Source organism: Lepidochelys kempii, chromosome 13, assembly GCF_965140265.1.
Source record: "Lepidochelys kempii isolate rLepKem1 chromosome 13, rLepKem1.hap2, whole genome shotgun sequence".
Lineage (NCBI taxonomy): Eukaryota > Metazoa > Chordata > Testudines > Cheloniidae > Lepidochelys > Lepidochelys kempii.
Genome location: NC_133268.1, coordinates 17,385,465 through 17,399,974, shown reverse-complemented (window position 1 = coordinate 17,399,974; position 14,510 = coordinate 17,385,465). Strand labels below are relative to the sequence as shown.

General features: G+C 39.3%; 1 protein-coding gene across 3 annotated transcripts in view; it reads left to right on the top strand.

The window, feature by feature from the left end:
- Positions 1-14,510, top strand: part of ARFGEF2 (ARF guanine nucleotide exchange factor 2) — a 60,517-nt gene that overhangs the window by 36,161 nt on the left and 9,846 nt on the right. For all 3 annotated transcript variants that reach the window (XM_073309478.1, XM_073309479.1, XM_073309480.1), the window contains exons 19-31: positions 1,280-1,431; positions 1,849-1,977; positions 2,487-2,645; positions 4,614-4,761; positions 6,002-6,101; positions 6,950-6,990; positions 7,078-7,247; positions 8,669-8,820; positions 8,967-9,139; positions 11,705-11,865; positions 12,707-12,837; positions 12,941-13,070; positions 13,489-13,624. In XM_073309478.1, coding sequence (XP_073165579.1) covers positions 1,280-1,431; positions 1,849-1,977; positions 2,487-2,645; positions 4,614-4,761; positions 6,002-6,101; positions 6,950-6,990; positions 7,078-7,247; positions 8,669-8,820; positions 8,967-9,139; positions 11,705-11,865; positions 12,707-12,837; positions 12,941-13,070; positions 13,489-13,624 — 1,782 coding nt within the window. The remainder of the gene's footprint in view (positions 1-1,279; positions 1,432-1,848; positions 1,978-2,486; positions 2,646-4,613; positions 4,762-6,001; positions 6,102-6,949; positions 6,991-7,077; positions 7,248-8,668; positions 8,821-8,966; positions 9,140-11,704; positions 11,866-12,706; positions 12,838-12,940; positions 13,071-13,488; positions 13,625-14,510) is intronic.

Sequence of the window (14,510 nt, the reverse complement as noted above, 5' to 3'; positions counted from 1 at the left end):
TTCAGAGAGACTGATTGCTGTTCCTAAGGAGTTTGCAGTCTGAAGTGATAACACAGGGAGGGCTTAGCAGTTGGAAACATGAAGTTAGGTGACCTTTTCATACCTAGAATAGATGAGGACTTCAGTGGTATGTCACATCCAAAAGACAGCACCTCCAGCTGCACTGTACTCTTAATAGCATATTGGGGAATTAATGTAGTGCCAATAGAAGGAAGAGAACCAAGTACCAAATAATCGGCACTGCCTCCTTCAGTGCTTACATGCTCCTTCGAGATCTTGCATTCAGATATTGGCTCTCTTTATCTTGAGAGTTGGCTCGGTCACAGCCTGAGCAGTTACGGCTACAGGAATAAAGAAACAGCACTGATTATTTTAATAGGCTATGTCTATGTCTACACGACACAGCTTTTAGCGACATGGCTGTGTCACCACAGGCATGCCGCTAAAAGTCGCCCAGTGTAGCCACTGCTTGTCGGCTCTCCTGCCGACAAAAAATGTCCACCCCCCAATGAACAGTGTTTGCATTGTTTACACTGGTGCTTGTCACCTGCAAAACTTTTGTCTTTCAGGTTTTTTTAAATAAGCACCTCCTGAAAGACACAAGTTTTGTCATTCAATTGCCACTGTAGACATAGCCTACACTACCGCTAGTGAAAAAAACACCCCCCTGAGCAACATAAGTTACACCAACATAAGTACTGGTGTGGACAGCTTCTCCCACTGACGTAAATGCCGCTGCTCTTTGTGGGTGGATTAATTATGTTGACGGGAGAGCTCTCTCTCCCATCAGCATACAGTGGCTACACTACAGATCTTACTGTGTCACAGCTGCATCAATACAGTGGCGTTACTGTAAGCTTTCTAGTATAGACCTAGCCATAGAGTCTGTTTTGCAAACTTGAGACTTTGAAGCATTCTTAAACAATTCACATGAACTAAATGACTTAATGAAATACGCCTCTGGATTTTAGTTTTTCTATGAACCATGTCATAAAGTGTGTGAGACTGTTAAGGGAAGAGCTGTATAGCTGCGATAGTGTACCTTACGATCTATGTGGATTATTGTAGTAGACATGGGTTTTTTTTCAGCCCGAGGCTTACACCTTATATGAAAGGCAAAGTCCCATGACAGCATCTTGAGTAAATTCAAAAGCTTCTGAACAAGTCTCTAGATAAAAATTAAAAAATCTACCTTCAGCATCTGATACCCAGAACTAAGGAATGGAGCTTGATAGCAAAAATACATATAATGATGCAGGTTTTGTGGTGGTCTTCGTAGGTGTAGCCAATGAGAAGCAGCGGCGGTTATTGTACAACCTGGAGATGGAGCAAATGGCTAAAACAGCTAAAGCCCTCATGGAGGCAGTAAGCCATGCAAAGGCTCCCTTTACTAGTGCCACTCACCTGGATCACGTCAGACCCATGTTCAAAGTGAGTGTATGGATTTCTCCGTCACGTATGTTTGGGCAGTAATCCTCTTCAATTCATAACATGCCTCACTGAGAGCTGTGATAACTGAGCCATAGAGAGCAGCAGTGCATCTCTTATGAAGGTGTCGATATTGTGATGGGGCTAGAAGTGTTGCATTCTTCCATGAGAGTTTCTGGCTCAGGAGTGTGAAGAGAAGAGCCGAGAGTATCGGAGGCAGGAAAAGGGCCTTATTTTTTTATAGGGGATATTAATATACTCAATGCTACAGAAAGTCTGCAAATGACATTCTGGCACTTCATTATGTGAATGGGAGGATACAGTGTTGGCATGGGCAATGTTTGCCCTAGCCAGTGGATTAGGGAGAATCATGATTTGGTGGTAATGAAGCTAAACTTACAAAGATTTTCTTTTTGCTAGCTTGTATGGACTCCGTTATTGGCAGCTTACAGCGTTGGCCTTCAGAACTGCGATGACACTGATGTTGCATCTCTATGTTTGGAAGGAATTCGATGTGCAATCCGAATAGCCTGCATTTTTGGAATGCAGGTTTGTATATGTCAGACATGCTATGTCTAGGTCACTGGAGGCCATCATGGACTCTGACATGTGGAATAATAAAATTTATAAAAATGTTAGCTTACACCAAAGTCAAAGTAGGGGCTGAAGTAACTGAGCTACCGGTCATCTCAAGCAAATAACTTGCTTGAAAATAACTTGCTCTGCTAATCAACATGTATAACGTTTTTGTTTGCAGAACAGTTTTAGTTTTAAACTGTCCAGAGCTCTGGATCATAAATAAAGATAATGGAGTTTTATTCTTAATCCTCAAATGCCTCCCACTTCTGATGCTCCCATTAAGATAATTTTCTAGTATGTCTCCAGCTCTTCTGTACTATATTGACTGGGAAATACTTTGCCATAATTGCAATCACAGAGGCATACTTGGAAGAGAAGTTACTCAAAGCTGAGGAGGTTGTGTGCTTTTTCTTTAGTATTTGCAGACATCTCAATTTCTCTGGCTTATTTCTGTTCTCATATTTGTATCTGCATTCTAGCTTGAACGAGATGCCTATGTGCAGGCCCTTGCTCGCTTCTCACTGTTGACTGCCAGCTCTAGCATCACAGAAATGAAACAGAAAAACATAGACACCATTAAGACACTTATTACTGTGGCCCATACAGATGGCAACTATCTTGGGAATTCCTGGCATGAGGTAAAAACTTGAATAGTAAATGTGAGGCTTCAGTGTGTGCTCACAGCTTACCAAGCTCTTGTTCACCGAGCTATGCCTGCTGTTTGCACAGCCCACAGGTTTTGAAACTCCATCACCAGAGAACTCTGCTGCGATGAAGGGATTTATTCCACAAACTGTGCACTGGTATCTCATTTTCACTGTTTAATAAAATTCTTTCTATCCTTTGTAGTTGTGAAGGTACCTCAGACATGAACAGTGAAACCAGTACTGTGCTTTTTGTAGACAGCATGAAACACTGAAACCTAAGGACATTTCAAAAGTCAATATGTAAACTATTGTGCTCTTCACTTTAGCAGAAAAATATATGGTTAGTCCATCCCTCAAACCTTTCCTCACAGAAATCTCTGCAGTGCAGTTATTGTCAGTGCATACACCTTTTGTACATTGAAAATGGAAAAACGGGAGAAGGGTAAAACTGAATCGAATCTGAAAACACATACAAAGACTACTGTGACTAAGAGAATATGAAAATAGTCAAAAATTGGGAATAATATTGTTTTGTTTACTGATCTGGAGATTTCTGCACAATCCAAAAGGACCTTGCTGCAGAATTTAGGTTCAGTTCATAATAAAGCACACAGGATCCTGACTAGTTGTACATTTACTCTGTCCAGAGTGCCTCTTCAGTTTTCCTTAAAGACTTGTCTAAAACTTACTTTTAAGCACCATAATGGATGCCAGAAACTGAAGGCAAGAGGTGTTTCCATTTCCTCATAGTCCAACTAATTTTTCTTCTTGTATTTCTCTCAACATTCTTTCAAAGGGATCCACTGAAAGCATAAAATTCACCTAATGTTGGTGTGTGTCTCGCCATAGTAATGAATTGGTATCCCCTCATACCCCACTGCCCACATGGATAGCCGTATCGTTAGGACAGCTTGCAGTAGAGAAAAAGCAGGAAGGAAGCAAACTTGTGTGAGTGGCAGTAAATGCTATCTGAGATAGACACTGTGTGAGAGATTCAGTTCTTCACAAACACCTCGCTTCTCCTGTAACCCACAATAAATGTAATCAAGCTGTCACCTACAATCTAGGAAGGAAAGAGTAATTTCTGTCTTTAATAGTTGGAAGGTATTTGGAAGCTACATCAATAGAGACCATATAAGTACCTAGGTAAATGGATGAGTGCAGCACTGTCCTCTAGTGGAAAGGATATCAGACTAGTTGAAGATATTAAAGTACTCTTTTATTGGCTGAGAAACTGCCCTGCTAGCTCTAGCTCCTCAGAATAAGGTCTGTCTTAGGGTAGAAGGCCATGAATTCTGCCTTGATGGCATATGCGAGTATCTGGTATCTATGTCTATGTTGCCAGTGATCTTTACAACTGCTTCAACTTTGAGAAACAATTTTGCATTTAGATATTGAATCAAGTCTCTTTTTTGTGTTCATGAGATTAATCTAATACATTTTTGTATTATCATGGAGAGAGTAGATAGGCTCCTCCGTGCATGGGTAGCTTTGAGAGACTGGGCTAGAATTGAAGTAGAAGACAAGACTTGTCAAACCAAATTGGAATCATGATCATGTTGTAAACTTGTGGTTGTCTTCACTTGATGCATTGTGGGAATTTCAGTGCAGCTGCCATTTGTAGTAATGGGAGCTCACTTATTTATCTGTGGGGGGGGGAAGAGAAACTATTGGATAATAAGCCCCATAATGTATAAATTCTTAAACTACGCCCTAAGGAGGAAACTTGGTCTAGTGACCAGAGAACTAAGAGTTGGACTTCTGGGTTCTGTGTTTCACAGCTGCTACTGACTCACTATGATCTTGGGCAAGTTGCTTAATTCCATTGTAAGTTAGCAGTTATATTTGCCTATATCACAGAAGTGTTGAGGTATAAAATGGTTTGTGAACCTGTGAAGTCTCATAAGGTAAAACGTGGTAGCGGTCACTTACATTATTGAAATGTGCCTTTGTTATTAGATCTTGAAATGCATCAGCCAGCTGGAACTAGCACAGCTTATAGGGACTGGGGTTAAAACTCGATACTTATCTGGCTCTGGGCGTGAAAGGGAAGGCAGCATTAAAAGCTATACATCTGGAGGAGAAGAATTCATGGGCCTGGGACTAGGTAAGATTAATAGCTCTGTCACTGAACAAGCCTGCATTTACAAGTTAATTAAACCTAAACATTTGTCACTATGAGAACGAATGATCAGTTCTTCACATGATGTTGGGTCGTATATTTACCTGCTTTCATTTTAACTGTGTGGAGACTAGTGTCACTACATAATTAATGAAGGTACCCGTTACTTCAACTAGCTTGGTAATGATTAAACATCTGAACGCGTTCCAGTTTCTATAAATCAGCTATGAGAAATTACTTCATAGACTACCCAGATTAACTGCCTTGTGGGAACTTGAGTGTGGTCATAACTTTGTTACATCAGATCTAGTATGGCCATAGTCTTGTTACAGACATTAAAAGCTCTACTTTTTTCATTCCATTTTGAAATAAAAATGTTGAAATTACTGAAATCTGTCTGAATACCCATACATTTTGCTGATACTAACAATTTTCTGCCTTGAGATGTGGCGATAGATGGTTTTCAAGTTAGATATTTCACCCTAATGTATGTTGCGTAGTCTAAAATCTGATTTGTAAGTGGGGATTAGGGGGATGATGGTAGTCTGCCTTTACCTGAGAAAAGAAATAAACTCTCTCCATGAAAAAACACATAATGTAGAACTACTCTAGAGTTCCACTGAGACAGTATCACATTCTGTATATGAATGTAATTAAACAACGTGTCCAGTACTAATTGCTCATACTCAGTAATAAATGTTTATGTAGTACCAGTGTTACACTGTAGGTTAATTACAAATATTACATTCAAATGTTTTTATTGTAGGCTTTAGGCATAATTGTCATGACAAAGATTATTTAACTACTAATGCATTTCTCAAATGTTAAAGATGATTTGCACCACTATTGTAATCTTGATGGCCTGCTTTCCTATAATGGATACTAGCCACCAAAATTAAGGATGCAAAACTGTATCCGTTAAAAACATCTCTTCCCTCCCCCACAAAATCTTCACATGTTCATAACTTTTGTTATGAACTTGTTGAAATAATGTTCAGGCAATTAATGTTTTTAAGAGGTACACTACTTTGAGACTGGACTTTCAAATGCAGAATAATCAGGTGCGTCATTTCTGACCTATAGCACCTGTCCTGTATAAATTCTAAGCTGCTTGGGAGCAGGACCCATCTGAATTCCTGTTTTGTATAAAATTGAGCATATTGTTGGTATTTAACTGTGAATATTTCATCAGATTAAACGTTTGGATCTGAATGTTTTATTACAGGTAACCTAGTTGGGGGTGGAGTTGATAAAAGGCATATGGCCAGCATTCAGGAGTCTGTGGGTGAGACCAGCTCGCAAAGTGTGGTGGTGGCAGTGGACAGGTACTGTAGTGCTTTCTGTCTTTCTGTTTGTAGTAACTTGCAAATCAAGAGTTACCCAAACTGTCCTGATTTCCCCCTGCAGAGCAACAGAGTGGTTGGCTGTCAAAGCCTAACTTAAAACCAGTTTAAGAACAGGTTGGCATTCACCTTGAATGATGCCAAATCTCCTGGACCTGACGATGGTAAAATATTCTGGTGGATTGTTGTTGTTGTGGGTTTTTTTAAACTTCAGTCCTGCAACACTAAAGAGAGGGAAAGACTCTTCCAGTAAACTAGTCTGGTGTTACCATTGATAGCTGGATAATTGGAAAAAAGAACTTATGCACATTAATTTAAGTGGGCTTTGAGGGTGGGAAGTAGAGAGAGAGAGAGAAAGAGAACGTTTGTGTATTCTTAACTCTTTCCATTTGGAGAAATGGAGACCCGAATTCATTAAATTGGTGCCTTTGTACTGCACACTTGGTGATTTTTATAAAGGCTGTCTGCTACACTGGGTTTGTCCTTTTTATATTTGGCCATGAGCCACTACTTTACAGTTAGACTTTTTACTGGGTAATTAACCCAAGTCAAAGTGTCTGAAATGCATCAATGCCCTCAGTCTATTAGACCATGCTGCCTTCTGTATTTCAGCTTTCCTGTTTTACTTCCTCCCTGTACATAATTCACTCTTTCCACCCGTAAGTCACTGGTGGAAATCCAAAGCATTATCTTGCTAGTCTATTTTGCAGCATCAAGGTTTCTTTATAAACTTGAACCTTTTAACCTGGAAATACTTTAGTGTGTTATGTCCTTCTCCTATTTTTTAAATATAACTTATACTTTATCACACATCTTGATTTGTTCTACAGAATATTTACAGGATCAACACGGTTGGACGGAAATGCAATAGGTATGTATGCTGAACATATGAGGAAATTAACTGTGTTGCAGTAGAACACCCCAAACTCATGGCTTGTATTATCTGTTTAATATTCAGTTGATTTTGTCCGATGGCTGTGTGCTGTTTCCATGGATGAGCTGGCTTCCCCCCACCATCCTCGCATGTTCAGCCTGCAGAAGATAGTAGAGATCTCGTATTACAATATGAATCGAATTAGACTGCAATGGTCAAGGATATGGCATGTGATTGGAGATCATTTCAATAAGGTACTTCAGAACTTAAAGGTTACGCAACATGCTTTTGTAGTATTATTTTTGAGTCTAGTTGGAATCATGCTCATCAGCTTTCCCTTATTAAGATGCCTAAGAGAATGTCTTGGAGGGCTTTCCTGATTCAGAACATCATAGATTTTGACCTGTATTGATCAATATGGATTTAGTTGAGGCTATGCCATTCTTTACATTTGAGTTGGAGAAGTCCTAAGTGTTCCCTATGCTATAATATTGGTATTATCTTAAGGAGGAGGGGAAAGATGTCTATCATCGTCCCCCCTGCCACTCCCAGTCTCTCCCCATGGTGCACCCGCCCTCCTTCTCCCCCCCCCCCCCTTTTTTTTTTTTTTTTTTTTTTTTTTGGAAATCCTACCACAGCTCTCTTCATCCTTTGTTTTCTCCCTTATTGAGCATGTCAGGACATGATTTCTGTTGTCCCCTTCTTTCTAAACTATGTGTAGGGAGTTTCCTTTTGGAGTCAGTAATGCCTGGTTAGGTTTCATCTTATAAAATGTGTGTAGATTGAGGGACAGCAACCATGTGTGTTCCTTTTGACATGCTTGGATAATGAATTTATTTGTCTCTCCTGGTAGTCTCCACTGCTAATCCTTTTCCACACAATCAATCAAAGCAAGAAAAATACCCATCTGATTCTCTTTTAAAAAAAAATCTGAATTCTCAATTTGTTTTACCAGCTCAGGAGTCTGTTTCTTTAGTTTGAACATGAGCAAAAGCACACGTCAAGTTCAGAAAAACATGGTCTAACCACAACATCTAGCCTAGGAACATCGATGATGTGCAGCATAAATATCTGGATTGTTCTAAATGAATCTTTTAATTTAATATTTCCGCATTCACTTAATCCTTGCCAAAACATTCAGATGTAGGTGCCTAAAGTTAACTGTGATTTAGTTGCCTATCTGACTTCCTTCCACTCCTGACAAGATATACTGACCACCTGTAGCTCCTATTGAAGTCAGTGACTGAGCGGTCAGAATCTCCGAAAAAATCAGCTCATTATGATCTCTGTTCCTATCTTTAGGCATTTAAGCAAAATGCTCAAGCTTATGAGGTTTGTTCTTGCTATGAAATGTTATCTTACTGAAACTAGAAAAATAGTGAGTATACAGGGAAACTGAGTGTTTGCAAACTCAAATATGCGAACTTGCTAACATAAAATGATTCTGCATGTCCTATCCTGATAGTTTGGTGGTGTACTCCTTCCCTCATGCCCCTTAGTAAACTAATCCCTGGGGTTCTTTAGACGGCCATTATACGTTTGTAAAAACCATTTAGGTATATAAAGGTTGGGTCATGGAAATGAAATGCTTATGGTGGCTTTGTGTAGTATAGTTCACACTAACTTTTAAATGTTCGTTAAGACACACACACGCCTTTTCCTTCTCTGTTACTAGGTTGGATGTAACCCTAATGAAGATGTGGCCATCTTTGCAGTTGATTCATTAAGGCAGCTATCAATGAAGTTTCTCGAGAAGGGCGAATTAGCCAACTTCCGTTTCCAGAAAGACTTTTTGAGGCCATTTGAGCACATAATGAAGAAAAACAGGTGTGTGTGCACTGAAACTTCTGTCTTGGCTTGGGGGGTTTTTTAAGCAGCAACTTAAAATGTGACCAGGTTTCCTGTGGTAATGTGGGTGGGGTGCTCTCCAGTGTGTAGGCAACGGCAAATAACATGGTTAATTTGTCTTTAAGATCTCCTACCATACGTGACATGGTAATACGCTGTATTGCTCAGATGGTGAACTCACAGGCTGGTAACATTCGCTCAGGCTGGAAGAATATCTTTGCAGTATTTCACCAAGCTGCTTCAGACCATGATGGGAATATTGTAGAGTTGGCTTTCCAAACAACAGGACATATAGTTAGTAAGTAGTGGTTGGCAGATGGAACACCTTAACTAACATACTCTTGTGCTAAAAGGGCCTGTCTACACAATGAACTCTATTGTGGTAGAGGGGGTTGTGTTTTTAAATGTCCAAATTGCTTAAAGTATGTGGTTAAGCTTTGCCTGCTCCCCTGGCTCTAACAATTCTGTATCAAGGAAGACCAAACTGTATTGTACAATGCCTGATAGTTTATGGCATGATCTGTAAGTATCATTGAATATAATCTGAACCCAATTGGGTATATGAAATACTTTTAATAGTAATATGAAAGTGTTCTCTCAACCCTATATAATACATCTGGGCACCTAGATTAGCCTTCCAGATTTAGTTAAGTACTGTGTCTCTGATATATAGCCTCCAGCAAAGGCAGTGATGGGTGCCTTAGAAATGTCATGGATGGCTAGAGGAAAACTCTTCCCAGTCCAAGCATAATCTATTCACAGCCCTTTATCATAATTAACTGTGATTTAAGACACTCCACCCTCACACTTCTCCTTAGACGGGGAAAAAAAACTACAAATGACTTGATTTCAAGGCTGGATCAGATGTTGCAGTAGTACTTTCTCTCCCCCCACCCTCTTTGTCATGTCAGATTGTTAGTACAATGCAACCCACCCATACCCCCTCGAATACCCAGTGCTTTATCCACTCTGTCTTTTAAACAGTACATGCTGGAGCTTTAGCGCATCAGGCATGTAAATACCTTGCAGTGCCAGCTACAAAAGTGCTATGCAAAAAACTGTTTTCACTTTTGGGTGACATTGTAAACAAGAAGCAGGCAGCATTATCTCCCATTAATGTAAACAAACTTGATTGTCTTAGCAATTGGCTGAACAAGAAATAGGACTGAGTGGACTTATAGACTCTAAAGTTTTACATTGTTTTGTTTTTGAGTGCAGTTATGCAACAACAACAAAATCTACATTTGTAAGTTGCACTTTCACAGTAAAAGAAATCACACTACAGTACATGTATGAGATTAATTGGGAAAAATACCACTTCTTTTGTTTACAAATACTTGCTCTGTAAAAATGATCAAAAATAATCTAAAGTGAGCACTGTACACTTTGTATTCTGTGCTGTAATTGAAATCAACATATTTGAAAATGTAGAAAAACATCCAAAAATATTTATAATAAATGTCAGTTGATATTCTGTTTAACAGTGCGATTAAAACTGCAATTAATCACAAATAATTTTTTTTAATCGTGTGAATTAACTGCGATTACTCAACAGCCTTAGATATTTTACTTGCTGAGTTAGCCCTACAGAGCCATCTACTCTTCTATTAAAAAGATATTTGGGCAAATTGGTGCTCTAATTAAAAAGGAGGGACACTGTGTACTCAAAATTTTTGAAATGAAGTAATTCTAGTTTCTAATGGCATATTACTTGTAATATATGCCCTGAAACTTATTTTTAAACATTCTCTGTGTACTTTTGTAAAAGTTGTTGTTCTGCTCTGTTGCTGTTTAAGTGCTTTTTACAGCAAGGAAGAAATTGACTATACGAGTTAAAAAGTGAAACTAAGGGCATGTCTACACTACTGTCTTAAACCGACCTAGGTTAGTAATTTATTGTGGTGGCTGATGTCTACACTACCCTCCTTCTGTCAGTGGTGTGTGTCCTCACGAGGAGTGCTTCCACCGACTGAAGAGTGGCAGTGTAAGGGGGCCAGGGCGCTCAGCTTTGTGAAGTTTCCCCTGCCAGGAGCCCAGCTGTCCCCAGGGGCTTCTCGCCTTCCTGCTCCCAGTAGGAAGCCGGGGGGGGGGAAGCCACTCAGGTTTCTCGCCTCTGGTGGGAAGCAGGGAGCCTGCTGGGGGGCAGCCAGACTCCCAGCTGGGAGCCTCTGTGCTGCTGGGCTCCCAGCTGGGAGTGGGGATCCGAAGCAGCACCACCAGGAGCCCAGGTGACAGCCCGGCCTGGAGCAGAGACCTGGCAGCATCCTCACTGGGGAGCTGGGCTTTTTTTATCAATTTCAGAGCTCCAGCAGAGCTGTGAAATTGACAAGACCGCCAGTAGCTGATGTAAGTTACACAGTGTCTACATTGACACTGCATGGCCCTAACTACACTGATATAAGCCCTACACCCCTCGTGGAGGTGGAGGAGTTATGTCAGTGTAGTAGGGCACTTACATCGGCGGGAGCAAGGCTGTAGTTTGTACGCTGATATAGTTAGATCTGCCTTATGTATAGAGTAGGGCCTAACTGCTCTTTGCATTTAATAGCATTATACTTCTAAACTAACAGAATAACTTTTTTCTCTCCTCTTTCCTCTCTTCCATCTCCCCCCATGGATTTTTTTTATATTAATACTGTTTACATGTTGTATACACTAAGAAATTGTGCTGTGTTTCTGTAATACTGTTCAGTGTTTAATATTGATGCAATCAAATGGCTAGATCCTCAGCTGATACAAATTGGTATAGCTTCATTGACTTCAGTGAAAGTATGCCAGTTTACATCAGTGGAGGCTCTGGCTCAAAAAGTCTGATACAATATTAGTATATTTAAGACATTTCTCTTTCCTTTGTTTTCCCCAGCCAATATTTTTCAGCAGCATTTTCCAGCAGCAATAGATTCATTCCAGGATGCTGTAAAATGTTTATCTGAATTTGCCTGTAATGCAGCATTTCCTGACACCAGTATGGAAGCAATCCGACTTATCCGTTATTGTGCTAAATATGTTTCAGAAAGACCACAGGTATTTTCTGTTCTTGTAATAATTTTTAGTTTTAAACTGTGATTATTCCTATAGCTAAGACTCTGCTCTTAAACGTGGACTTTATGGTCTTAGTGAATATGTTTACCCCAAATGAGACACTTGTTTAGCACTAGCAGAACATACTTAACGCTAGTCAACCATCCTCCTTAGAAAATGGGGAATACCTTGTTTCAATCAGGTGTGGAAATAGCTGGATAAAATTGGCTGTTGCAGCTTTGTTAAACAAAAATTGTAAACTTTTAACTCTAAATTAGGACTCTCGCAATTTTACGGTCATATTGCATGTCACTTTCTATCCTGTTAGAGCTTAATGCCAAATCCCTATTGTATAAATATGTAATATTACAGTAATTCTGTTTAAAAGAATCTAGGCTGAAGTTACCTAATTAACATGGTTCATTAATCTTGCAAGATTTGCAGGTTCATCAGTTCTTGCATGCACAAGCACAGCATTGACTTCTGCAGAACTGCGCACACACATCGGTTTGGATGCGCTATTGTGTGTAAATGTGGGTGCAGTTAAGAGGTTGATCTGAAATCTTGTCTCCAATGTACCAAAAGAGCCAAATATTTTTTTTTAAACCTAGAGTAGGAAAAGAACTAGATGAATATTTTTATTATTTAGAAGTGTTCATGGAGGTACTTGGAGAAACAAATTAGGAAAGGGTTAATCACATACCTGCTTTGACTTCTCACTACTTACTTAAATTTTGAATAGCCAAATTCTGTTTAGAAGATGCAATTTAGTTTAGTTTAATTCTGAAGTCTTTTAGATGTGACTTAATAGAAAGGTAATAATCTTTCTCTAAATGGCTTTCAGGTATTGCGAGAATATACAAGTGATGACATGAATGTTGCTACTGGAGACAGGGTCTGGGTCAGAGGATGGTTCCCTATTTTATTTGAACTTTCCTGCATCATTAATCGATGCAAATTAGATGTTCGGACAAGGTAAAGAGGATCTTTGCTTTTTAGCTGCATTCAGTTATTAAAACTCTGATCAGAGGCAACCATTTTAGCATCTTATTTTTGTATTCCTGTTTCCTTATTGTAGAGGCCTAACAGTGATGTTTGAAATAATGAAGAGCTATGGCCATACCTTTGAAAAACACTGGTGGCAAGATCTGTTTAGGATTGTGTTTCGGATATTTGACAATATGAAGCTTCCTGAACAACAAACTGAGGTAATGAAAGCCCTCTGAAGGATCTTGTTATGACAAAAGTAAGAGGTTCCATACAATTGTGAAATAAACCCCCTAAACTTCCTCTTAGTGAAATCCTACTGTTCCTGGAAGGAGCCAGATTCTTAGGCCTGGTAGACTGACGTCTGGTACTTTTTAAAAAACAAAACTGGTTCAGCCTGGACAGTGGTATTGTGTGTGTTCCTACACCCAAATGGTAACTAGTTTCTAATCACCCCTGACTCAAGGTACTTACAAGATGGTTCAATTTTATCCAAACTATATTCCTCTGTATGCAGAGAGACATGAATAGTAAAGCCAATCCTATGCCATGTACCACCATAATATGGGAACCCGTTCTTTCCATTCAGCATAACAAAAATTACCATAACAAAAATAAAGGCCTGTCGTTGTCTTGCAGAAATCTGAATGGATGACAACTACATGTAACCATGCACTTTATGCAATCTGTGATGTATTCACGCAGTTTTATGAAGCTTTAAATGAGATCCTTCTTCCTGACATATTTGCACAGTTACACTGGTGTGTAAAACAAGGTAGCTTATTTACATACATATACACATTGTTTTGCTTTAACTTTTCTTTTCTCGAGGTAATCAAAGCAAGGAAAATAAACCACTATTTATATATTTAAAACTGTTGCAAGAATGTTTTTTATGCTGTTTAATCTATTAGTGACTTTTCTCTGTCTGGTTTCAGAGTAACAGCCGTGTTAGTCTGTATTTGCAAAAAGAAAAGGAGTACTTGTGGCACCTTAGAGACTAACCAATTTATTTGAGCATGAGCTTTCGTGAGCTACAGCTCACTTCATATTCTCTGTGTGTATATATAAAGTCTGCTGCAGTTTCCATGGTATGCATCCGATGAAGTGAGCTGTAGCTCACAAAAGCTCATGCTCAAATAAATTGGTTAGTCTCTAAGGTGCCACAAGTACTCCTTTTCTTTTCTCTGTCTGTGCAATTTTTGCCAAATGTGTGTTGCTACTTAAGAAAGATCTTTAACTTCTTCTGCTTCAACATGAGTTATGTTTACACTTTTGCCATTATCCTTTCTTCTTTTGGCAAATTCAGCATTTTTTGTTTCCTGCATGAATAACATTTAATCTCGCATTACTTTCACGCTTTTGAAAATTGTCCCTCTATCTATATAGACGGCATTCTAAAAAGTTAAAATACTTACTTGAACAAGAGACATAAGGGGTCAGCTACCATAACCTTTTTATGCAGACAGCACAGAATATGTGGGGAAGACTGGGAGGGAAAGGGTGGCTTGTGAATTAAACTCAAACTGTCCTTAAATCCTCCATTGTGCCTTGTTTATTATTTCATGGGAAAATGACTTGGAGCCTCTCGGGCACTGGACTAGGAGTCAGGAGATCTAGTCTCTATTCCCAGCTCTGTCACTGGTCTGCTCTGTGACCTT